Source organism: Argiope bruennichi, chromosome 7 (assembly GCF_947563725.1).
Source record: "Argiope bruennichi chromosome 7, qqArgBrue1.1, whole genome shotgun sequence".
In the NCBI taxonomy this organism is placed as follows: Eukaryota; Metazoa; Arthropoda; class Arachnida; order Araneae; family Araneidae; genus Argiope; species Argiope bruennichi.
This window is the reverse complement of record NC_079157.1, coordinates 67,046,530-67,072,770: the sequence shown is the minus strand read 5'-3', so window position 1 is coordinate 67,072,770 and position 26,241 is coordinate 67,046,530. Positions and strand designations below refer to the sequence as shown.

General features: G+C 29.8%; 1 protein-coding gene across 1 annotated transcript; it reads left to right on the top strand.

The window, feature by feature from the left end:
• The first annotated feature begins 19,467 nt into the window (after positions 1-19,467).
• Positions 19,468-20,808, top strand: LOC129975403 (piggyBac transposable element-derived protein 4-like). The gene has a single exon (XM_056088466.1). The coding sequence runs from the start codon at positions 19,468-19,470 to the stop codon at positions 20,806-20,808; it is 1,341 nt and encodes a 446-aa protein (XP_055944441.1).
• The last annotated feature ends 5,433 nt before the right edge of the window (positions 20,809-26,241 follow it).

The window sequence follows — 26,241 nt, the reverse complement described above, 5'->3', positions numbered from 1 at the left end:
CGGGGTGACTGTCTATCGGTTTGTACTTTCAGAAACATGTAGTAGAAACACGATAACTCAAAAACACAATCACTTTAATATATCAATTTTTTTAAAGGATTTTGTGACTACAAGTGCAGTTTTGTGCCAAATGTTTGTTTCAATCGGTTGAAAAAAATTTGTCTAAAGCATAAATTCGATTTTTGGATACTATTACCAGCAAGCCAGGGATTAATCGCCAAAAAAACTGGTCAAAGTTGACACGAAAGATTCAGTAAAATGGCAAATTCATGCCAAAAGTTAATATTTTGTAACTATTGTATGCCAATGTCATGCAAGGCGTTCTCTAGCATAACATAACAATCACACAATAATTACAAAACGGAGAGAGCTAGATAGATAAAATTCAGTGCACAAATTTAACAGTCCACCAACCATTGTAAACATCTGTCAAATTTTGGGCCAAATCCAACGATGGGTTGACTATCTGTTGACCTCTACTTTCAGAAACATGTAAAGACGATAATTCAAAAACGCAGTCACTTAAAATATATCAAATTTTTAAAGGATTTTGTGACTACAAGTACAGCTTTGTGTCAAATGTATGTTTCAATCGGTTGAGAAAAGCGTGTCTAAAACACAAATTCGATTTTTGGTTACTACTACCAGCAAGCCAGGGATTAATCGCCAAAAGAATGACCGAGGATGACACGATAGATTCAGTAAAAATGCCAAATTCACGTTAAAAGTTAATATTTTGTAACTATTTTACGCCAATGCCATGCCAGGCGTTCTCTAGGATAAAATCTTTATTAGAGAATATATGAGAAAGGTTTGGGGAGATCACTCCCGGTATTTTTTTTAAAGAAAAGGCCAACTTTTTTACAAAATCAGCTACGGATTCAATTCATTGCTTAGATTGAAAAGTAGGCGAAGATTATTTACATTTTCAAAAAAGAGAAAAAGTATGAAAAATTGCAAATATAAAACTCTCTGTGGAACATCCATTCAGTTATTAATCTGTTGCTATGAATGAGAAATAGTCATGATATCACTATTCTATTTCTTCTTTACCTGTATGTCATAATTATTGTTTACATAATAAACTCCACAAGACATTTTCCTATCAAGGAAATGATACTAATATATTTAAATCCACAGACTGATTCTTTAGAGAAAACTTCAGAAAGAAAGCAAAATATTTATAATAATACACAGTTGAATTGTATTTTGTTATGCAAGCATTTTTTTGTTTTGTAAGCATTTTTACTGCTTACAGTTGCTACGATTTATTATCCAAAATATAACACTATATCCTATACTTGGATATCGATGGAAGGAAGGGAGGAAAAGTTGAAACATCCGCGTTTGAATAAAAATCTATTAAAGTCAAAAAATAATTCAAGTATAAAATAGTCCTTTTAGTAAAAAAAAAAAAAAAAAAAAAAAAAAAATCCAGCATTAAAAAAAGTATGAACGAGCCGTTGTATATTAAGATATCCAATAGCATCCGGGGACATTTGTTTTTGAAAAATAACTTTTATATTTTCTTTAATTTTATTTTTTAACTGCATTTGTTTCAAAACTATGAAATTATTTTAATATTTAGCTTTAAAAATATTTTTTCAAAAAATTGTGAAATTTGTCGGAAAATTAGTAAAATAAAAAAAATTAGTCTTACGCTAACAACCATATATTATATTCTAAATATACATAAATCCTTACAGGAGAACATTTTTATGATAGATATCTGTGTTAAGCTCTAAAATATTTCTAGTAATTCAAAAAGGTTTTGAATTACATCTGCAAAAAGTTACTAAACCCGTAATTTTTTAGGAAAAAGACTTTTCATTTAGACTTAAAAATATCACTTATATTCAAACTTGACATTAATTTTTAGAGGAAAACATCAGAGAATATTCTCAGAAGATTTCATATCAATACTTGAACAACTTCTTGAGAAATTATTGTTATGATCGATCCTTATTTTCAAAAATTTCGTTTCTCAGAAAATACATTTGTAGCCGCTTTTGAAATATAAAACCCATAACGGACTTGGAGATGTCAGAGATAGCGCCCTCTAAAGTCTTTTGGCGCTATTACTCAGTTCAGATCAGGCGATGGCATGTGCTGCGAGCTTTGATTCATGCTCTTACATATGTCTTAAAATTATTCTAAAATTTTGTATGTAAATTGTCTGTGTGTAACGTAACCTGTAAATAAATTAATGTTACACTAATTTGGGACTTTTTACTGAACCCCTTAACGATCTCACACATTTAGTTTTAATATAATACAACATAATGCATGTGACTCAGTATTAAAACAGATGTAACTTCATTTGTGATTCACACAGAAAAAAAATGTTTTAAAAAGCTTGCAATACAGTCTACACATTTATATCATATAAAAATTAGACAATTTCATCGAAACGGACAATTTTAAACCAGTCGTATACCTTAAGCTAGTTATTAATTAAATCAGTACTAAATTAAAAAAAAGAAAGGAAGTTTTTTTTTTTCTTTTTTTAATTCGAGTGAAAATTTTATAAGTATTCTAAAATACATCTTATATAATAGTGAATATTTAGTAAAAACTTCAGAAAAACATCCATATTACTTTTTGAACAATATACTTTTAGTGAACAAAAAGATGTCATCAAAAATGTTAATAAGTATATTTCTATCCACCCGAATTAGAGAGGGGGAAAATCATATTTTTAGAGGTTTGTTCTTAAATTTCAAACGGTTTATCATTTGTAGAACTTTATCGAATTTCATTATTTGCAGAACTGTATCGAAAATTAAATTTGAAGTTAACATTTTATTTCAATCATGCTTGAAACCTGTATTTTTTTTCTTTTGCCTGAAGCTGTATAATACTTGTAATAAGGTTTCCATTTTTAATTTTCTGAAATTCATACCAATAAATCTATATGAAAGTCAAAGATGTTTTTTTTTCAGATTAATTTCTCAGATAAAGATGCGATTAAATGTTTGCCAAAGCTCAAGTATATTGACGGTCGAGCTCTTGATGCAACAGCGCAAAAACTGAAGAAGTTCCGAAAATGGCTGAAACCATATATAATAAAGCAAGAGAAAGAGAATTTTTCAGAAAATTTTTCTAGAATGTCATTCGATACCAACACAGAGTATTCGACAACCAAAACTTCCGTCTCTTCGAAAGAATCCATAAGTGACAAAACATTTGACTTGAATTCAATTTAGTTTAATGAAATCTTGAAATACAGTGCTTACAGTTTTTCAGAATTCTTACATAAAATAAATGGTTCAGATACTTAAAAGCTTCTTTTTTCAATACATTAATTGTTTATCTTTTAGTATGTGTTTTTGACGAAAATAAAAGATTTCTTGAAAAGAATGATAATGAATATGACTAATTAAAAAGATTTGATTTGTTGAAATAAGAAAAAAAAAAAAAAAAAAAATTCGTTCTCTCCATTTACGTTTAATAATCCGATTTATAATGTTGTCTCAAATTAAGAAAAGTACAAATTGGAATTTGGAAAAACTGGAATTAAATAGTTGTTCATGTATCTTTAACATATCTATGCAAATTTTATGTCTCCTAATTAAAAAAAGTAAATGATGATATCCGATTACGTTTTCTTGTTTCCTCAGACATAACTTACACACAGATTAATTGTTGTATTTGCAGTTCCAATTGCGTTTATTTATTCTGCATATATGCAAGAAAATGTAAAACACACATACTTATAAAGTGATGAGATTTTACATTTAATTTATAAGAAGATTAACCTCAACCCTAAATTAATTATTATTCTAAAAAATCCAGATAAGAATACATTTTTGTATCAGTATGTGGCATATATATATCTGACACTTCATTCTATAATCCTGCAACATACAATTGGTTATAAGAGTTTTGAGGTTCATAGTAGCGATTTCAAGTTTTAACGTAAAAGAGTAATAGTGTCAGGATATATATATATATATTTGGCTCAGATACTTAAACCTTTTTTTTTTCAAATTCTGTAATTAGGATCTTCAGCAAAAGAAGGCTATGACCTACTTCCAAAATAATAATAATAATAATAACAACAACAATAATACACGTCAAAACTCTTCACTGATAGATGGAGAATTTACAGATGGCATTTATTAAAAACTGTTACTTGGATTACTTGGACAGATGACATTTATTTGTAATTATATTTGTATCATAGGTTTTTTTCTGCGAGTTGAATGTTCCAAATAATTCAACAGGAATATGAACATTGTCTTTTCCTTTGTTGCAGGAGGAAAAATATTTAATTTATTTAGCAGCGCCGGAGTAATAATCATCAAAGTTATTACATCCTCTTTTAATGTCTTTTACGCCACAGGGTAAGCGATAAAATGAAAGTAATATCATCTGGAGTTTGTTTGCGTTTGCTATTTTGATGAAATTGGTACGTATTTCGAAACGAAATTTTCTGGCAATATGTGGTATATCTTCAACTACGACATTTTGAAGTACGGATTCGACTTCGTGGCAATTTATGTAAAGGAATCTACTTTGTCATTGCCAAAAATATTGAATTCCTAGATTCTAAACAATCTAAGTTTGGAATCTTAAACATTCAATTAATCGAATGGCCCTCTTTTTGGTTTAGTTTTACTCAAAGATTTATTTTTCTTAGTTTTTCTTGGTGATGTGAAAGATAAACTTTTTAAAGCTTGCAAGATAGGAAAACTGCTCATTATTAATAGTAATTTTTTTTTCTGGAGGTCATAAATGGCTTGATGGATTACTATATATTTGGTCAAACATGGAATTAATGGAATAAATTCGATATTAGAAACACTGTCACGGTAAAATGTTTAGCGGTCAGAAACAGGCATTTTACTATCAGCTACTACTAAAGTGGAATTCTTGTAGTTACAAAATTTAGATAACCCATAAGTAATTAATTTCAATGGAGTAAGATGCAATGTGTGCATTGGAAAGGCCAATGCGAAAATAAATAAATATATATTTTGAAAATAATTTAGGTTTGTTTATTTATTTCAAATAGAATTTTATTCAATAAATTCAAACTAATAATAGAAGACTTGAAAGGTATGCTAAAAAGTCTGTTCAATTTTTGAAAATTACTGAAATATGAAACAAAATTTGATCACACAATTAAAAAAAATGCAACATCTTTACAACATCTTTAAAATACAACCTTTTAAAATATATATCAAACGCTCTACATAATAATAATTAAGCTCGAATTCAAAAAAAAAAAAAAAAAACCTGTGCAATAAATGCAAAAATAAAAAAGACAGAAGAAAGTAAGTTAATTTCAACATTGGTGAAAGACAGTAAGTGATAAATTTATTAAAACAGAAAATAGGCTTAATATTTCGAAAAAACTACAGAATATTAGAAATATTAGAAACCACTAAAATTTAGAAAAATGACAATTACAAATTATACTTAGCTTAATTAAAAAAAGCTTAAAATTAGATTTATTTATAAATGAAGTTTATGCCACTAAATATCTAATTTTTTAAATTTCAAGTTGTTGTAAAATAAATTTTATGCAATGATTTGTTCAGAAGTTATGGCGGAAAAAAGTAAAATCTTTAATCCCCTATAACACGACCTTTAGAGGGTCTTAAAAGCTTTTTAATAGTGCATTAAATTCTTTTAGATCCTAAGAATAAGTATTGAATTTCTCCCGAGTCCGTCAAGGTATGTGGAACTGTATAAGATTCAATCATACAGATGAAAGGATTTTCAGCTTTATACAAAATGATAGGAAAATTTTTATTTTCCTTTGTACGAAGTATAAAGAAACTATTGCAATCGTCGAAAGATTCGAACTTGAGATTTTGTAGAATCTCGATGTTTTAGACCGAACTGAGTTCGCAAAACACATTATTGGCATTATGGCTCTCTGTGACAAAGATGATTCAAAAACGCTTGAGCTAGACGGATGAATATTGGTATATCATTTTCATATCAAACTTGTAAATTTCTATCAATTTTAAGCAAAATCCATGCAGAACAAGCTTATCTATCTGGTGTCCGAAAATATAATTACAAAATGAAGAGAGCCAGATGGATAAAATTTGGTATCTAAAGTGTAGATATGTAGAAAATTTGGAATGAAATCCGTCAAGTAGTACACTTTCTCTAGGTCTGTACTTTCATAAGCTTATAAACGCGATAGTTCAAAAACATAATGACTTAATATATATTAAATATGATTAAATATATAAAATTAGTATGTGATCTTGTGACTAGATTTGTAGTTTTGTGTCAAATTTTAATTTCACTCGGTTAGGGAAAACCGAAAATTTGATTAACCTCAAGCCAAAGATTAATCGCCAAAAAAATTGCCAATAGTTGTATTCTTAATTTTGTTTAGTCCAATAGATATAGGCAACAAATGCAAAAATAGTGATTTTACATTCGAATGTTATCAAAACGGAGTCAAAGAAGGAAAATATGCCCAATGTGTTATTTGATACCATGAATTCAAATTAGTCATTACTGTTCAATGTTCGTTTTGGAGTTATATGAAGGACAGTGTTTTGCAATGGCAGTTGAAGATACTTGTATACTAAAGTCAGGATTACGGATGATATGTTTAGTGTGGTAGTTATAATATTAAACAATATTTGGCGAGAATTGGAATATAATTCTGACATTCATAGAGTTACTCAAGGTCCTCAAACTGAAATTTACCTTTATTAAAAATTATATAAACAGCTTTACAATATATCTAAACAACCTTTGAGTAATGCTTTTTTTAAAGCATGTAAAGATTTTGTGACCATATTGAATATTTACATTTTTTTTGTATATTTTTCTATTATTTTCTAATTTCGCACTCTTACTTTGTTTCATTATTTATTTCCATTTATTGTTTTGAATTTTGAAGGACCTAAATGTAAATGAGCCAGCAGCAAGTTCTCGGTTTTAACCTATGATTTCTTAAGATGTTGTTTGGGGTTTCCAAACCGAGTGCATTGCTTCGTGGTGGCTCATCTTTTCATGTTAGGCTTCTGCTTGGAATATCCATCGCTTTGAACAGTTTCATTGCTCAGAGAAATGTTATACAGTGGAAAAGAAGAGCACTTCTTAAAGACTCAAACATGAATGTCCAGAAAAAATAATTTATGATAATTTAAACTTTTTTTTTAAATATACAGTTAATTCGCTAAAAAGTAAAACGTTCATCTGTATTATTTAGTAAAAAGCAAGCATCTCGCCCGCCATCTTTCCTCTCACTCTTAATTTGAAACGAGCGGGAATGGTCTCTCCAGAACTTTCTTGCATATTCTCTAATAAACTTGTCATGCCAGAGAATGCCTTATTGGCGTATAATAGTTACGAAATATTAACTTTTGGCATGAACTTAATTTTTACTGAACCTATCGTTTAATCCTTTGGCGAGTAACTTGGCATGAGGATAATAATATCCGGAAATTGAATTTGTGTTTTAGGCGCATTTTTCTCAACCGACTGAAACAAAAATTTGACACAAAACTGCACTTGCAGTCAAAAAATCACATACCAAATTTGATATATTCATATCACTGCGTTTTTGAAATATCTCGTTTATATGTTTCCGATAATTCATACCGACAAACAGTCATCCCAAAATTAGATAGAAATCTGCAATTGTAGTATAAAGACCATGTACCACAATTCAACCATCTCGTTCAAAGCGTTTTTGAGTTATATTTGTTACAGAGTAATGGGCATTTTCTAAAAATATGACACTTGTATGACTGATATGACACATATGACTAACGTAATCTGCTGTGCATTGAGCCAAAACGGCATTTATTTTTAAAATAAGCAGATTTATTTTTACAACAAACAGTGTAAAACAAGCCGCATGAATAAATTAATCAAGATAAAATATTTTATGTTTGTGGACGTAAGGAAGTTAAACATTCTTCGCGTATTAATTAAGATATCCTCTTCGGACAAAATTGTAATTCATTTTTAAAATTAAAATTTTAATAAGAATTTAAGGTGCGTTTCCTTTCATCAAAGTTAACTAGCCAATATTTCACGAGAAAAATTTCATTCAAAATTGCTCTTTATCTTACGAGAATGTAAAGTTTAATTAGAATTTTTCTTGTACACTGTTCTTTGTTGGCTTCGAAATATTTCTTAATGTTGTCAGCACTAGAGGGTGTTGTTACACAGCTTTTATTTCTTTAAATTTATATGACTGTTTAGTCTTTTGCTGCATGATTGCACTTTTTCTTTGTTGCTGGGATTCCGTTCATAAAAATATTTATGAAATTCTTACATTTTTGCTTGATAAGCCTAATGATTTTGACGTAAAATAGCTTAGGAAATGTTTTCTTTGAAAATTACCATAATTTGGATATGTAAAGATTTGCTTTGCTGAAAATAGATCTTGCATCGTTGTCATTAAAGTTTACCTTTGATAATTAATATCATATAATTTCCTGCTTTAATTTTTTTTGAAGAATCAGAGCAGGGGAAGTATTCATACTGGATTTATTAATATATTAATTTGATAATTATCTTTTCATTAGTTTGAAACTCCGCGGTAGGAAAATCTGCATTAAGAATAAAAGTGGTCGTACATATGTCAATATATCCGTTTTCGCTCGACAAGATATTTATTTTTTACGCTCCGCCTTAAGGGCTTTTATCGTCCAGCAACCGAAATATATTGCCAAAATGGTTGCATTGCGCATAAGGAAGCTTGGCGGTCTTGGTGTTTTATGGAAACCGCCAAGTAAACCCGGGAATTGTACAAATAAACAAGCAACTAAACTTTGAGCGCAAGTTTATCGAATTTGACACTTGTAAAGGGAAGAGGACAAGGGACGTCTTCGAGCGATTGTTTTGAAATTATAATTAGAATTTTCATCAAAAGATTATTACACAAAAAGAATATTTACACTACTTTAAAATAAAAACTTATTTTTCATAGATTTTATTTTTGTTTATGTGCTACTTTTCCATAATTTTATTACATTCTTATAAAGATTTTTAAATATGATTTGCAACAATGCGTTTTATTGTCGTAATTAAAATTTCACCCATTTCATTGTTTTATCAGTTACTGAAATCAGGCGTTTTATTTTCTTAAAAGTATTTAGTTATATATAGTTTTTACTTACTAATTTATTAACAGAATATCTTTATACTGAGACATTTCATTATAGTGATTATATTTTAATAAATCTTCAAAAATAAATTCTAAAATATAAATTGTAATATTACTCTCTTTCATTGATTAGTAAATTTTTCAGCTCAATTTTTTTTATCTTTTCAGTTCAATCTTTGAAACATTTATAATTCATTTTTTTCCTCTCTTTGAAAGAAAAAAAGTAAAATCAATTTTTTATTAGTTTTAACTTAGCTGCTATTTATCCGAGATATTAATAACAATGTTTTACCGACTGAAAAAATAATTTTGTCAACATATTAAGGTATTTATTTATATGTTTTAAATAGCTTAAAAAATCAATTTATTATACACATGTATTTATAATTAGTAGCTAATGCAAATTAGAAGTGTTAATTAAATAAATTAAATAATAATCCTGATTAAATCCTGATTAAATATATTTTAAAGTATCATTTCACCTAATACTATTTTAGAAACTGAATGTAAATGTTAAAATTATTAATTGCAGCAAATGCAAAATATAGAGCACTTCAATTATGTTGATACTTCAAAATTTAACTCAAATATCAATAAATACATTTTCTGTTTTCTTTGTTTATATCTTTCAATTCGTTCACAGGGCTTTTGTACAAATTGCTAAAAATGAAAAAAAAAAAAAAAAAAGTACATTTCGGGAAAGTGGTTGACATAACTAAAGTAATATTATTAATCAAAGAGGCAAACTAACTCATCTTTAAAGTGAATAGTAAATAAATAATAACCAAAAAAGTCAGAAGTGCTTTTCAGTTGAGTGCCTCATGCGCCGGCACGAAGGTTTCACTTATAATGTTAGGTTCAAAGTGGTTTTTCTTAGTTGTTATGTAAGCAAGTGTTCTTGATAGCATTTAAATTATAAAATTTTTAAATTATTTTCTCCATTCATGATTTGCCATCATAGGTATTAAATGTATAAAGATAATTTTTTGTAATAATTCAAAATAATTGCCATTTATATCTGAAAAAAACAGAACAACAACTTATGTTTTAAAAAAGGCAAGACGAAACGAATATCTTGATTTCAAAATCGCAGCAATGACAGTATTTATTTAAAAAATTGTACTCTAAGAAGTAATTTATTCAAGGTATATGAATATAAACACTACACGAATTCAATATGCATTCCATTTGTCACAGCATGCATCATTATTTCTGTTGTGCAATTCTTACTAAACCTTTTTGAAGCATGCTCTTAAGACGTTTGCGATATCAGCTGCAGTGCTAGCTTTCATTGACGTCTTTGAACATGAAAATTGCTTCAGTAACATATACAATAACTCAATAACATCACCGGATTGGCAATTCAACTGGTCGAAATAGATAATTGTTATGTTGGCCTCCACAATATCCAAATTACATTGACTGCGATTTTTTTAATAGGGTTCATAGAAGGTCAGGTCGAAGTACTGTTTTCTCGGAAAGTAAGACCTATTCCCAAAATAACATGATTTTTCAGGATGCGAGCAGTATGAGACACATACCCAAAATAAACTTTTGTTAATATCCTCAGTTTGGTGAGCGCAGTGGTTATTGCTAAATGGTCGGTTAAAATATTGATATAATATACATGCACATTTGGTTATTAATGGACCTGGCTAGAACTAATTAGAATCTTCATTATTGAGAAGATTTAACTTTAGTTCACAAAAGGGATATATAAGTTCCATGGAATAGAGCAATCACCAATTAGATTTTACCATTGATAGTCTAAAGTAAATGATATTCTGACCTTTAGATAAGATGAATGCGAAAAGAACAATATATTCCATATTTTACTAGAAAGAGATTGTGGAAAATTTCCATAGTAAGAAAATTACAACCTCCTGCAAAGAGAGATCTTTGAATGGTCTAAAAATGGCCCCTAGAATGCGATAACTTCAAACAATAAGGGGATGGATGATATTTTGAGATGAGTATGATTGAATTGGGTCAAGAAACATTATTTCCTCATTCAAAGAAATTTACAGCTAATGGATTGCTGGCAAAAGAGAAAAGTGCTTAGCCGTTTGTAGAGCTTATAGTTAAACCTTTGTCCATGCAATTGCAGTGCAATTAAATATACCATCAAAAGAATTCAAATTAATATAACGATAGATGTATGATTTCTTGAACAATATTGTTTCAAACCTGTAATTTTGCTTCCCGGCACGAATAGTGCCATCGTGGGAAAAACCGTTGTACGATCTGTCCTGTGCGTGCTGAGCGGGTGTCGCGTTAACGATCTCAGAGCTTGACGACGAACTTGGCGGCTTTGGCGACAAAATGGATAATGCTGGAAAGTTTGTGAACTTTCACGATCCATCCACTAAGAACCAAGATACACCCAGATACGCCCTGATTGAGTAGTCGGAGTCGGAAAAGTAATGAGTCGGCAGTTAAAGCGAGAGGACAGCGAGAAGTTCAGCCTTTCAGAGAGACCGTAGAGCGAAGCTTCGAGAAACACCTCTCCTGCTGGATTCTGTCTGGCCGCTTCGTGTGCTATGGACGATTACTACTTGTGGGCTACTGTGTGCTGTCCTGTATTCATTTCTGCTGTAAATATTTGTCGTTTGTGTACTCGTCGTCTTTGTTCTGCCCTGTCTTCGTGTAAATAAACGCCGTTGTTTTCTACTGAGGCCTGCTGATTGTGTGTTCTCTTCACCATATCATTACCACTATCCAAACGAACCCGTCAATAAGGAGAAAATCCGTATCAATATAAACTGTTTACAGTTAGTTATTAATGCAAATTGTGCAATGACATCTGTTGACAGTGTCCTAATATGCTCGCTGGAGTAAAAAATAAATATAAAGTTGTATTTTCGGAGAAATATAATATATGCTTGAACCTCCAATGACTGTCATTTAAAAGCTCGTATCGTAATTACTATTATATTATGAATAGAGATATAGTACAGAAGGTTTGGCAAGAATTGGATTGAAGACTTAATACATGCTGTTTGATAAAACGAGTGCACATTGAATATATTTGTTGTTGTTGTTTACTTGCATTCAAAACTTATCTCTTGAAAAATTATCTTTCAAAAAGAGAAAATGGGATTAATTCTTGCCTAGTGAATACATATACAATGTGGAAGCGAACTCTCTCCATTTCTATGCTGGTATGTATTTCTTATAGGAAGGGCTCTATTGTTGATGATGGCCAATATGATTCAATTTTATGTAGTTTCCGCTTCAATGCTGCCATGACATGATCATTCAGTTTATCCAGAATGCTTAGGCATGCTAGGGGTAACTTTGATGTGGTTATGAGTTAACAGCAAAATCAGATTTGTAAGCTTTTATTTTATCATATTAATAAATTTTAAATATTATATGGAAAATAATTTCATTTTCTAAAAAAATATTAATTACCTATGTCTTTGTTATCAGCCATATATATATGTCAAATATCAATTTTACAGCTATTTTCGTATTATCATTTCATCATATATAATATTCATCATATGAATTGCGACATCATTTTGCCTTTTTTTATGTATTAAAGATAAAATTTCATTTCACAGTAAAAAAAACTAAATATGATCTGAAAAATAATTAAATGCTATTGTTTTTAAAAGGTATTGGGTCATGTTTTTAAATATCAGACTCATTAATAATTAAAGCTTTCTTAACAACAGAATTTCAATTAATTCACTTCCTTGTATACTTGACTTGCGACATTTTCTATTTTTCTTGAAACCCACTGACATTTATATTTAATTCAAACAAATCATTTAATTCATTTCCATTATGGTAGACAGTACGTCTTTGATCCATTTTAATGAAACGTTATTTTGCGATCTCTAAAAATCTGAGTAAATGTCATCTTATCCGTTGAAAGATATTTATGGATTAATGTTTCAGCAATTACTCTGGAAGAAATACAAAGATAAATAAACGAAATTCTTGTTTAAATATTTATTCATAAATATTTTTATTCAGTAATTCTTTTTTATTATAAAAATGCTTAATTTAAATTAAGCCTAATGTAAACTGAATTAAGAGAACTTCAACAATCAAATATAAGCTAGTTTTTATAAAAAAATAATTAGAATGTAACATTGATTGTGAAAAGCAATCATTTTTATCAGAATAAAAAAAATTACAAAAGAATTTCACCTGAAATAAATAAAGCAAAATAATGAAAAAAATCCCTCACAAAAGCTGACGGGTAAAAGTTTTAATAATCCAATATAAATTATGCATGCCTCATCATCAAATAATAATAATATATGGCTACTGTAACATCTAGATTAAAGATATCAATTATACAGAAAGTAAGTTTAGTTAGCAAATTCAATTGCAGCTGCACTGCAAGTTTGAATCACCTACAAAACTGAGAGGTCATTGTTACGAAAAACAACAACGCAGATGTTGATTAAGGGATTGTGATAATGTTCATATCAGTCGATAAGACCACCATATTTTTATAATAAAATTGCAACATTAAGATTTGTTGAGTATTTTGAAAGGAAATAATCCAGTATCCATTTTAAAATCAGAATACTTTGGTTTTTATATACTTATGCAACTTTAAGAATTCTTTTTCAGATAAGAATATTGTGAAGGGAGCTGCTACAACCCGATTGTCATCAGAGTTGGCATCTTACTTCGATACGGAATCCGTATCGTCTATAAGAATGCAAACTTTAGTATATGAAAAGTCAAATTTTCTCATTTTACCCTCTAGAGGGTTTCATATGGTGACCTGGATATCTAAATCTAAAATCCGTTTGCATACTAAAGAAATGGCATTTGAAATGTATCCAAAATGTATTGTTTTTTATGGTTTTCTGTGATTAAACCCTTCACATGTATGACACGAGTACCGAATTACTGAATTTTTTAGTTTTTAAATCTGCAAGTAAGTGAGAGAATCAAGTATTTAAAAATGAAAAAGTCACTTATAAACGCTTCAATATCTCAAATGCTCATTATATTATTATAAGAATCAAAATAACAATAAATATAGAAAATAGGATGAGTCTGCAAATTACAAAGTTAAATAAATCCGTATGTCAAGGGGTTAAGCATTTATTAAATTTGATAAAATTTGTAGTATATACATAAACAAGATGCAGTTGAAAAATCTTGGACAAAGTTATTGCATCATAGAATAGAAGTTAACTAATTTCTTTTTAATTTGAGTTCATTTCTTTTTGCCAACCACTTCAATTATAAGATATTTTATAATGTATCTTTCACTTTACGTATTATTTTTTTTTTTGGCTTTTTTACTATGTCATGCAAAAGATCTGCTATTTTAGAGTTGTTTAAGCAAGGAAAATGACAGTGTGAAATCGTTCGTTTGCTTATTGTGTCTGTCTACAGAGCTGGTGCAATCAGTCGTTTCAAAGAGCTTGGCAATGATGGTCGGCTTCCAGGAAGTGAACGAAAACATAGGGTGAACACTTTCAATAGGCGTAGGGCCATCAGAAAGCGAGTTCGAAATCCGAGGGTTTCAATGATCATTCGTGAAATGGAAATAAATGATCGATCAATGCGACAAATGGCAAAAACAGAGCTTGGACTAATGCCTTAAAAGTTCCAAAAAGTTCAGCTTCTCACTGAAGAAAACAAACTTGAGCGGCTCCAAAGATGTCGAAAAGGTTTCAGAAGGGCCGCAAGTCAGCACTGGAGGAGTTTCCTTTTCAGTAATGAGAAGCGCTTTACAGCCCAACGAGTTCATAACTCCCAGAACGATAGGATCTGGTCTGTAGACGCTCCAAGTAATTCAGCAATTGTTGAACATCGCCAACATCCGAAGTCGGTCATAGTCTGGGACGGAATTCGCGCAAACGGCAAAGCATATCTGGTTTTTGTGGATGAGGACATTAAAATAAATGAAAAAGTGTACCAGCGGGACATTCTAGAAGTTGTTTATTTTCGGTGTGCCAAAACGCACTTTGGAAATGTAAAATGGACGTTTCAACAAAACTCGCACCAACTCATAAGCCCAAAAAGAAGCAAGAGTGGTGCAAGGCGCATTTTCCGGACGTGATATGATCTGGAGAATGAGCATAAAACGTGTTATCTCAATCTCATGGATTACAAAGGCCCGTTCTGGAGTCTTGGGCTTGCACTAAGCGACACAAAAGTTTAGACTCTCTAAAGCAAATCGCTTCGACGGGAATGGGATAGATTAAAGGTAGAAGACTTGCTGCCCATTGCTGAAAATTACAATAAGCATTTGCGCCTCTTCATCGCTGCAAAAGATTGTCATGTTGAAATCAATTAAATTTATTAATCAATAAATGTCTATTATTATTATTATTTGTTATCTTTTGTTAATTAATTAATTTTTTTTAAATAAAGTTATATTAAAAATTGTTTGTTCTTTTTGCCGCACCCACCCTGTATAACATTGTAAACGAAAAAGTACTCTCCTAAATAAAATTAAATACTAATTGAATCATTGAAAAGAATTGGAAAAAGGTTATTGACGATTTTCCGTGGTTATTTTTAATTGGTATGATGAATTAGCCATCATATCTCATTCTAAGATCATAACCAATGTTGCTTGGCCTTTTTGAACATTTTAAACCATTTTCAACTAATTTAAAATTTTTCAAACGTGTTTTTGACAATTTTAAAGAATTAAAAAAAAATAAAGCTTAAAAAGCAATTTTTTGTACCTGCATGTTTTTGCGTACAGTTTGTTGTTTGAAAATTTGCTTATCATGATAAAAGATGCAAACAAAAAAAAATATTTGAATCTAATATATGATCAAAGGAAGTTTTAAAATTGTGGTCTTTTATGAGAAACTATTTTTGTAAAATATCGCGGTAGACTGTAAAATAGCGTTTTTTCATTTAATAAATTTTAATTAACTTTGACATTAAAAACCTGACTAGGTAACTTGAATAATTTCCACCATTTAGAGGAGTATGTGCATCGAATTTCAACGAGATTAAGCAAAAACAAGAATAAGGAACCGCACATTATTTCTTTCTCAAATTATAAGAGATAATATTAAGCTAATAAAATATAATAGAAAATAAATGAATATTTTTTTCACTTCCGAATATTTGTCCTCAAAGATGTTTACTTAAAAAATCGCAGACGATAATTCAGTCCAATTATTGTTATTCAAAATGTTGTGCATTTATTGCACTGTTTTATTTAACTGTTTACATCAAGTTTATAAAGATGGAATTTTAAATTGAATTTTCATTCACTACCTAATCTGCTAGAGTTTGAAAATTTATCACACCTGCATATTCAAGATACGACACTGTTTTTATATTTTAAACATACATCTGCCAATTAAATTTTAAAATACAAAAAAAAAAAAATTACTAAAATTTTTGCATCTAAGTAAGTGGCCTATGTGGTTGGGAATCCTGGATTTTTCATAATATTTACAATAATCAATTACAAATTAAACAAATAAAAAATAATTAAAATACAAGGAATTTATTTTATATACATTACTAAATGTGCATTCTAAAAAATATTTGAAATTAAAATATTTGAAAAAAAAATTGAAATTTGAATCTATAGAATATGATAATGTTTTAGGTTTGAATTTTCCATCGTGAGACTTGATTGTATTAGTTAATAAATTAAGTGAGTAGAGATTTTTAAGACATGTAATCCACAGAAAGAATGTAGCCTAAACCAGCGGGCGTGATCTTACCAAAACTTGCCCCCATATTTTCTAATAAAGATGTTATCTCTGTGAGCGCTTTTCATGGCATTGGCGTACAATGATGATGTCGTGTCCGCGTTACCACGGAAAGGGGCTGCAGTAGCTTCTGAGGGTAAAGACCCCTGAGCACCCGAAGGCAGAAGTCTGACTTATAGCTCATATGAAGATGAAACTCACACATTCGCTTGCACAACCCCTTTTTACAAGGGGGCACATTCACACATCTCACAGATGGAACACAGATGAAGAACAACTATGCCCGAGCCGGGATTCGAACCCAGGACGCCCAGATCACGGGGAAGATGCGCTACCCCTATGCAAGGACGCCGGCATTGGCGTACAATAGTTATGAAGGTACTTACGTATTAACGCAACCAGGCCAAAATTCGCATAAATCGCCAAATTTGGCGACCCTACTTACGGCAACCCTACGTGTTAAAAGAGAGAGAGATACAATAGAGATTAACAAATCGCGCCAACCTGGTTGCGATAATACGTAAGTACCGATATGAAATATTAACATTTGGTGTGGATTTATCATTTTTTAAAACCTATCGTGTGACACTTGGCAAGTTATTTTGCGATTAATCTTAAGCATGCGGTTAATAGTAACCGAAAAATAAATTTCTGTTTTACCCAACCAATTGAAAAAAAATTAACAACAAAAAAAAATCATTTGTAGAACATAAAATAATTCATTATAATTCATAAATAATTCATTGTAGTCATAAAATCCCAATCCCAATTTGATATATTTAAGTCATTGCATCATTGAATTATCACATATATATATTTCTGAAAGTACAGACCGACAGACGGTCAATACCTTGTTAGATTTGGCTCACAATTTGAAAGATGTCTAGATTATAGATGTTAATTCTGTATATAGAATTTTAACTATTTAGCTTTCTTCATTTTGTAGTTGTGCTAATTTTTATTCGGACAAACGGACTTCTCCTGTGTAGAATTGACACAAAGTTTGAAAGAAATATGCAAATTGGTGTAAAGACTATATACCAAATTTCAACCGTCTAGCTCAAAGCGTTTTTGATTTATCTTTCTCACAGACAAACGGACATTTTCCCAAAACGTATTTCTCGAACTCAGGAAGGTCTAAAATGTGGAGATTCAACAAAATCTCGAGTTCACATTTTTCGATGATTCATTACTGTATTTTCCTTATACTTCCCCTGTATAGAATTTGAGTAAATATTGAATATATATAAAATTGAAAGAAATATGCATTATGATGATTCATTACTGTATTTTCCTTATACTTCCCCTGTATAGAATTTGAGTAAATATTGAATATATATAAAATTGAAAGAAATATGCATTATAATGATTCATTACTGTATTTTCCTTATACTTCCCCTCTATAGAATTTGAGTAAATATTGAATATATATAAAATTGAAAGAAATATGCATTATAATGATTCATTACTGTATTTTCCTTATACTTCCCCTCTATAGAATTTGAGTAAATATTGAATATATATAAAATTGAAAGAAATATGCATTATAATGATTCATTACTGTATTTTCCTTATACTTCCCCTCTATAGAATATGAGTAAATATTGAATATATATAAAATTGAAAGAAATATGCATTATAATGATTCATTACTGTATTTTCCTTATACTTCCCCTCTATAGAATTTACTCAAAGTTCGAAAGAAATATGCATTATGATGATTCATTTATGTTTTTCCTTATACTTCCCCTGTATAGAATTTACTCAAAGTTTGAAAGAAATATGCATTATGATGATTCATTACTGTATTTTCCTTATACTTCCCCTGCATAGAATTTACTCAAAGTTTGAAAGAAATATACAAATTTGGTGTAAAGACTATATACCAAATTTCAACCGTCTAGCTCAAAGCGTTTTTGATTTATCTTTCTCACAGACAGACGGACATTTTCCCAAAATGTATTTCTCGAACTCAGGAAGGTCTAAAACGTGGAGATTTATCAAAATCTCGAGTTCACATTTTTCGATGATTCATTACTGTATTTTCCTTATACTTCGCATACGAGAAATTAACCCGGCAGGACGCGCGCGGGGTGTTTTGGCACCCCACACCTGAAAATATTTTTCTACCTTCCCTCCCCATGAACCGAAGTGGTTGGGTCTATCAGTACCTGTTTCCAAGGTCACATTCCACAGATAGTTTAAGTAAACCGCAAATTTGGAACTATTTTTAGACTGTTAGATTGAACTGGGGTGTGCTGACACCCCGTGCGCGCGGTCGTGTTAGAATTTTTCAGTGCAATAGCATGGCTTCCTGCAGTCGTTCAGTTCGGTCTTTTCCTCGTTTGACTTATGATGAAGAAATGGAAAGACTTCGGAAGTTATTAGAAGAGGTTTCCTCAGATGAAGAAACCATTGAAGAAGAAATAGAGGATTCAGATAATGAAGACGTTTTCAGCGAGCACCAGTCTGAATCAGAGGAAGAATGCAGATCTTCAGATGATGAAGTTTGTGAACAAACTAGCTTTTTTGTCGGAAAAGATAAAACTACAAAGTGGCAGAAAGAACCTTTCAGAAATCAGAAACGCATACCTGTACAAAATATAATCAAAAAAACTGCCTGGCAATACGCAATTTTCTAAACATGTTACTTCGCCAATCGATGCTTGGAGACTGATATTTGATGATTCAATAATAGAAATGATTGTGAAATGCACTAATACTTATGTAGAAAGTATTTCTGGTAATTTCAAAAGAGAAAGAGATGCAAAACCTTTAGTAAAAGAAGAATTTTGCGCTTTTGTAGGACTATTATATATAGCTGGATTGCACAAATCTTCTCATGTGAATGTTAGAGACTTATGGGCGACAGATGGCACAGGATTAGATATTTTCCGTAAAACTATGAACTATAAGCGATTTCTTTTTATACTTCGTGTCTTGCGATTTGATGATATCAAAACTCGGAATGACAGACGAAAGATTGATAAATTAGCTCCAGTAAGAAACTTGTTTGAACATTTTATCAGGAACTGTCAGAAGTCATATCATGTAGGTGAATACGTAACATTAGATGAAAAACTAGAGTCTTTTCGAGGCAGATGCTCCTTTCGACAGTATATGCCAAAGAAACCAGCAAGATATGGTTTGAAGATATTTGCTTTGGTCGATTCTAGGACATTTTACACCTACAACATGGAAATATATGCAGGTCAGCAGCCAGATGGCCCTTACAAGACAGATAACAGTTCCTGCGAAATAGCTAAACGCTTGCTAGTTCCATTATACAATTCTGGAAGAAATGTCACCACAGATAATTGGTATACCAGTTATGAATTAGCCGAATTTTTACAAAAACAAAAAATTTCTATTGTTGGAACAATACGTAAGAATAGAAAAGTTATCCCGCCTGAATTCGCCTCGCATAAAAATAGAGAAGAATATACAACTCTCTTCGGGTTTCAAAAGAATATAATGATTCTTTCTTACATGACGAAAAAGAATAATTGTGTAAATCTTCTGTCAACCATGCATAATGATAATCACATTGACGAAAGTACAGGAGATTTAAAAAAACCGGAGGTAATAACATTCTATAACATGACGAAAGGAGCAGTAGATGTTGTCGATGAAATGGGAGGATCTTACTCTGTTGCTAGAATATCTAACCGGTGGCCTATGGTGATATTCTTTTCACTGCTAAACATTACTGGAATAAATTCAAGGATCTTGCTGTTATCGACCAAAACCCCACCTGAAAAATTCAGAAACAGGAGGCATTTCTTGAAGGATTTAGCGTTTTCACTTTTAGAACCTCATATGAAATCAAGGCAAAAACAACAAGAGTTTCTGGATGAACCACAAGCAAAAAAGCAAAAATTAAGCTACCGTAGATGCTACTTGTGTCCAAGAGAAAAGGACAAGAAATCAAAAACTACGTGTTTGAAGTGTGAAAAAAATATATGTCGAGAACATTCAGTAATTGAAGCGGTATGTACAAACTGCAAACAATCTAATGTTTCTGATCCATGTACACCCTAATAAGTTTGAAAATTTAATAAATATCACTCTTTTTATTCACAATAATGCGTTAAGTTTCGATTATAGTGAAAATTATAAGCAAAAAAGAAAAAAATCTTTAGAGTCGATATCATTAAAAGTCCCTTCAACAAGAAAAAAAACAAGGTGAGTGTATTCATTATTTTTTTACATGAATTTTTTTTTCTATTAATCGTTTTTAAAGAAAAAGGGTATAATTACTATAAAATTCATTAATTTATAGAATTCCATTGATTTCTTTCGTCTTATGCCATTTATTATGGCTGGGGTGTGCTGACACCCCATGCGCGTCCTCGTGTTGCGTTTCACAGCGCGCGTCCTGCCGGGTTAAGAATTTATTATACTCATTAACAGTAAAAGCGACATTTACTCATTAACATATTATACTCATTAACAGTAAAATAATTTTAGAACACGAAAAGGACATTTGATATAAAAAAATTGGTTAACTTTATTACAACATAAAAAAATATTGGGAAAATTATGCTTACTTTAAAAATTTGCTAAAATTAGAGAAGAAACAGAAAGGAAATTTGTTCTAACGAAACAAAGCTTTGAAAAAAAACCCTACCTTATTTATAAACAGAAAAAATTATAACTGAAACAATTTTTCTTTTCAATATTGTTTTGATAAAATTTTTTAAAATATATTTTAATTAAATCTTTTCCCCATTGAACGTAAAAAAAAAAAAAAAATTCAGAAATACCTGAAACATCTTATTAAAGTTAAAACATGCCATTGGAGATTTCCGGAAGGATTAAAGCACAAATTAAGATATAATTTGAAACAAAGAGACTATTTTCAACTTTAGGGAATTAAAGAAAAGTCAATTTTGTAAAATTAAGAAGTAATGCACAAAAATTTCTTGATTTTTCTTAAGGGCAAAACTTTTAACAGCAGCAAAATTAAATTAATTTAGCATGAAGTAGAAATTTAAGAGAAAATAAAATATCAAAAGAACTGAAAACCAATTTAAAAAAGATTTCGGATTTGGAAGAAAAGAATTAGAAACATTTTCAAGTTTATTTAGTTTAAAGCTTTCTTTTTTTTTGCTGCTTAATTCACTTTAGTAAAATAGGATTACGTTTAGCTAATAGGTAGGTATAGCATACTGTTATTGCTTTTGAAATTAAGTATTTCAAATTCGATAAAAAAATGTAAGAGATATTTGAATTTTGAAACATTTTTACAAGATGTTTTACATTTAATACATCTGTCTTCATATTATTTTTTTTAAAAAAAATATACTCTTAATTCTATACGCCGTTTAGTGGGAGAATTCGAGTGCTTTTAAGCTGGGGTTCATTTTTCATGCACGAAAACAAAATGAAATCGTTCCTTCAATGTGAGCAGATAGTTAATATTCATCTCTAGATTTCAGATATGTGCCTCAAAATGTCCGAGTCCGGACTTCGTCGAACAGGACGTTTTGGAATGAGTCCGGACTCATTGGGTTATTATATTACAGCGTACACATACAAAAAATGCATTTAATAGTGATACAACGTTCATATATATAAATGCAATTGGTAAAAATGTAAAATACACTTTAAATTTTTTTTTTTAAAAATTAGTAAGATTAAAGAAAAATGCTGAAATAAGATTTTTGTCATTGAAAATCTATTTTTAAAAATTTTAAGACTTATGAAAATCGTTTTTTTTTTTTTTTTGTGACAATGTATTCCAAAGACATTGAAGAGAAATTTAAAAAATTCACTAATAATTTTTAAATTGAAATTCTAGAAAATATTTCTTTGTTTACATTTACTGTACATGAAGTAACTAATTGATAATTGTAGATCTTTTCCTGTGCACTATAGGATATACTTTGTACAGGATTTTGTACGATTTCCAATTGTACATTTTTCACACGAAGCAGTTTGTAGATATTATGCAAATTGGAGCGTGATCATAAACTGCATCGTTAACTTGATAAATATTATCAAGTTAATAGAAATGGGAGGGAAGTTTGTAATTCATTCTTTATAAAAAATTCTTTTCGTGGGAAATTCCTAAATGAAATATACATTTTTTTTAAATCTAATTTATATAAACTTATATAAAATCAGAGAGGAATTTCTATCCTCTCTTAACACGATATAATTAGGTTTTGAATTCAGTTTTTCAGTATAGTATACATTATAAACTTCTCCATTATTTGTCTGTTTGGAATTTTGAGGGAAGTTTGAATGGGAGGGAAGTTTGTAATTCATTCTTTATAAAAAATTCTTTTCGTGGGAAATTCCTAAATGAAATATACATTTTTTTTAAATCTAATTTATATAAACTTATACAAAATCAGAGAGGAATTTCTATCCTCTCTTAACACGATATAATTAGGTTTTGAATTCAGTTTTTCAGTATAGTATACATTATAAACTTCTCCATTATTTGTCTGTTTGGAATTTTGAGTAATTTGGAGTTAAAATTGGATATAGATAAAAATCATGATGTTGGCAGAAAAGTTTAGCAGTACCCTATAATAGTGGATTAAAAACGGCATATTAAATTGCATCCATTTTTCTTATAGCATTTTTATGTCCAAAACCACATATGGGTCTATAACTGACTTTTTCTCAGAAGGTTCGAAAACGTAAAAATTTAATAATATTCTGAGGTTGAAACTTTTGGCCAGTGCAATATTTTTATTTCCTATATTTTGTATATGAAAAAAAAAGTGATAAGCATTTTTAGAGAAAATCCCATGTGGTATGAAATGTCTGTCAAAGAGAAACTTAATTTAAAAATAGTTTCAATAACTTTACTTCATTCCTAAATGTTAGCTTTCGTTGTAAAAATTTTAATATAAACAAGAATCAATCTATTTGGACGTGCAGAAATGAAAATGGTAATTAAAAATATTCCTGTAATTTTCACATTCCATTCTAAATGAAATGTGAAAGAAATAACGCTTAGCTGTTATTAATAATTTAAAAAGATATCCTGCCTTGAAAAAGGAATTAAACTTGAGGAATAGTACTTCAGTAATACATGCAGTGAGCTGAGATATGATAATGATTCAGATTAGAACATTACAAGTAATAGTACATTAACGGCACGATGAATATTCAACTTGTATTTCCGGTTTGGCAGGTGAATAATTTGGAAGCATCTGCGTCATTTTAAGAGGTTGTAGTTAGGGTAATATTTGTACAATGCCTCGATGACGACAATAGCATCCACAGATGCATTTAACACGCCTAATCAAAGCCACTTGATGAATTTTCCAGACGGAAGCTTTCATAAGATCGAATACATTATCTAGTTCTCCGAAGTAGAATCTTAAGGTTTATTTAGCTCTTTACCTCTATCTCTACCAATAATAAAAGACAATTCATATATATTTGTTCTTTATAGGCTAGTCTATTTGATTTACAGAACGTGTGCAAATCATGTTAACCCGTAACTGAAGAAGGAGTCAAAATGACTCCGCGTTGTTCATTAGCTTTAATTATCTCGTGACATTTTGTCCTTGAATAAAATCATCTCCTCAGCACTTGTTTCTCCTCAAGCTGTTCTTTCAGTAGTATGTTCACAAAAGTTTAAGTATGAACACGTGCCTATAACCGAGTTATTCTTTTTCAAAGTTTTTGTTGTTATTTATGGAGTCATTGACTCCATGTCTCTGAAACAGCTTTAATTTAAATAATGCAAAAAAGAATGAAGAAATATTCTTAAAATAATATTTTAAAACATTGTATTCGTCATTATTATTTGTTAAATTCTAACTGTTATTAGCATTAGTGTAATTCCGTAATATCTAAACGAAGTAAATACTCATTAGAAGACTGCTTAGGTTTTTCTTATAACTTCTTTCCAACATTTAATATTATAACATTTAGCATCTTTTATATTAATATTTTTGGTAACTAAATAATTTTTAGAATATATTGTGTTTCAATGCTGTTTACAAAAGACAAAAAAGGAAAATAAGAATGAAAGCATTTTGACTCCGTGTCTCTGGTCGATTGAGGAAATTGATATCTCTAATTTGGAGGGTACCATGAGATCATTTTAATCCATCGGTAAACTGTTTTGAGCTATTCTATGATGTCACACTCCCTCCTTCCCTGAAAAAAATGTATAGTGGATTCCAGTCGTACTGAAATATATCCACGAAGGTGAATTGCCTTCGATAAATACAAATAATAAAATTATTTTCCCATCGAAATATTAAAAAAAAATGTATTTATTGAAAAGAATAATTTTTTACATATGGTTTTGATGAATCTTAAAATTATTTAAATCACCCGATAGCTGTTTGGAAAGATAACAATTAATTGAATAAATGATAATTAAACACAAGTGTATTACTTAAACTCTCGAACTAGACTCCACTACTGTTAATATTTTTCTGATGTTAATTTTTTAGCTTTTCAAGAAAAATATAAAAAAGTCTATCATTCCACTATTTATTTATTTTGTTTTATTTTAAAGACTTATTTATTTTTGAAATAAAATTAAAAAAAAAAAAAACAGATGTAGAAAAAAATAAAAAATGAAATCTACGATCGCAAATTTCAAGTTATCATGTGAGAACATTATTATTTTTTAAGTCATTATTTGTCTTAATTAATTTAAGTCATTAACTAGTTTAAACCGGTTTGAAATAATCACGAGACTTCTTTATTTGTTTCTATCCCCCCCCTCTCTCTCTATATATATCATGATAATTTTTTTAAACTTTCATTTTCAATTTTTCTAGCTGGCAAACCAAGTTTTGGAGCTCGACCGATTTTGAGATGAAAAAACCCATCGTTTTTCTAATTATAGACGCATGTGTAATCTGATAGTCTCATGATTGGTTTAAACCGGTTAATGACTTAAATTAATTAAGACAATTCGTAAGAATTCAGAGAATGAATAATTTGGATATCAAGTTGTAACTTTAGTTGGCGATAAATCGCCAAATGTGACAACCTTCTGCATTATTTTCTAATAACCCTAAAAAGGGAAAAAATTGATGTCTCAAAAGCGATAAATCGTCAATTTGTTGCCTACGCATTTTGAGGCTTCAAAACCTCAAACCAAAACAACATCATGTTCTCACATGATAATAAATGGATCTAATTTGTATCTTGAATAAATCCTTTTCTCTAGAGAAGTAAAAAAATGAGTAAGCATAAAATGAAAAATTAATTTAAGAACGATCTTTCTTTTCCTGCATCCCTAAAATTTATTCATTCTTTATCTTGAAATCTTTTGTGCAAAATTCCTTTTTGTATTTTATTTAACTCCTTTTAGATTTCTTTTTTTTTAAACTATTAAATACATGTATTTTATCTAAGATATTTTTGAATAAAACTCTAAATGCAAGGTTTTATTATCTCCGTCTCCCTTTCATTCCCCTTTTCTTCTTTTGTTCTAACTACTTCTCCTTCGATTCATAGAAATTGAAAGTTGGAAATTATATC

Bases quoted from the DNA above. Each gene is read 5' to 3' on its own strand.
- LOC129975403 (XM_056088466.1), top strand. From the start codon at position 19,468: ATGATTGTGAAATGCACTAATACTTATGTAGAAAGTATTTCTGGTAAT.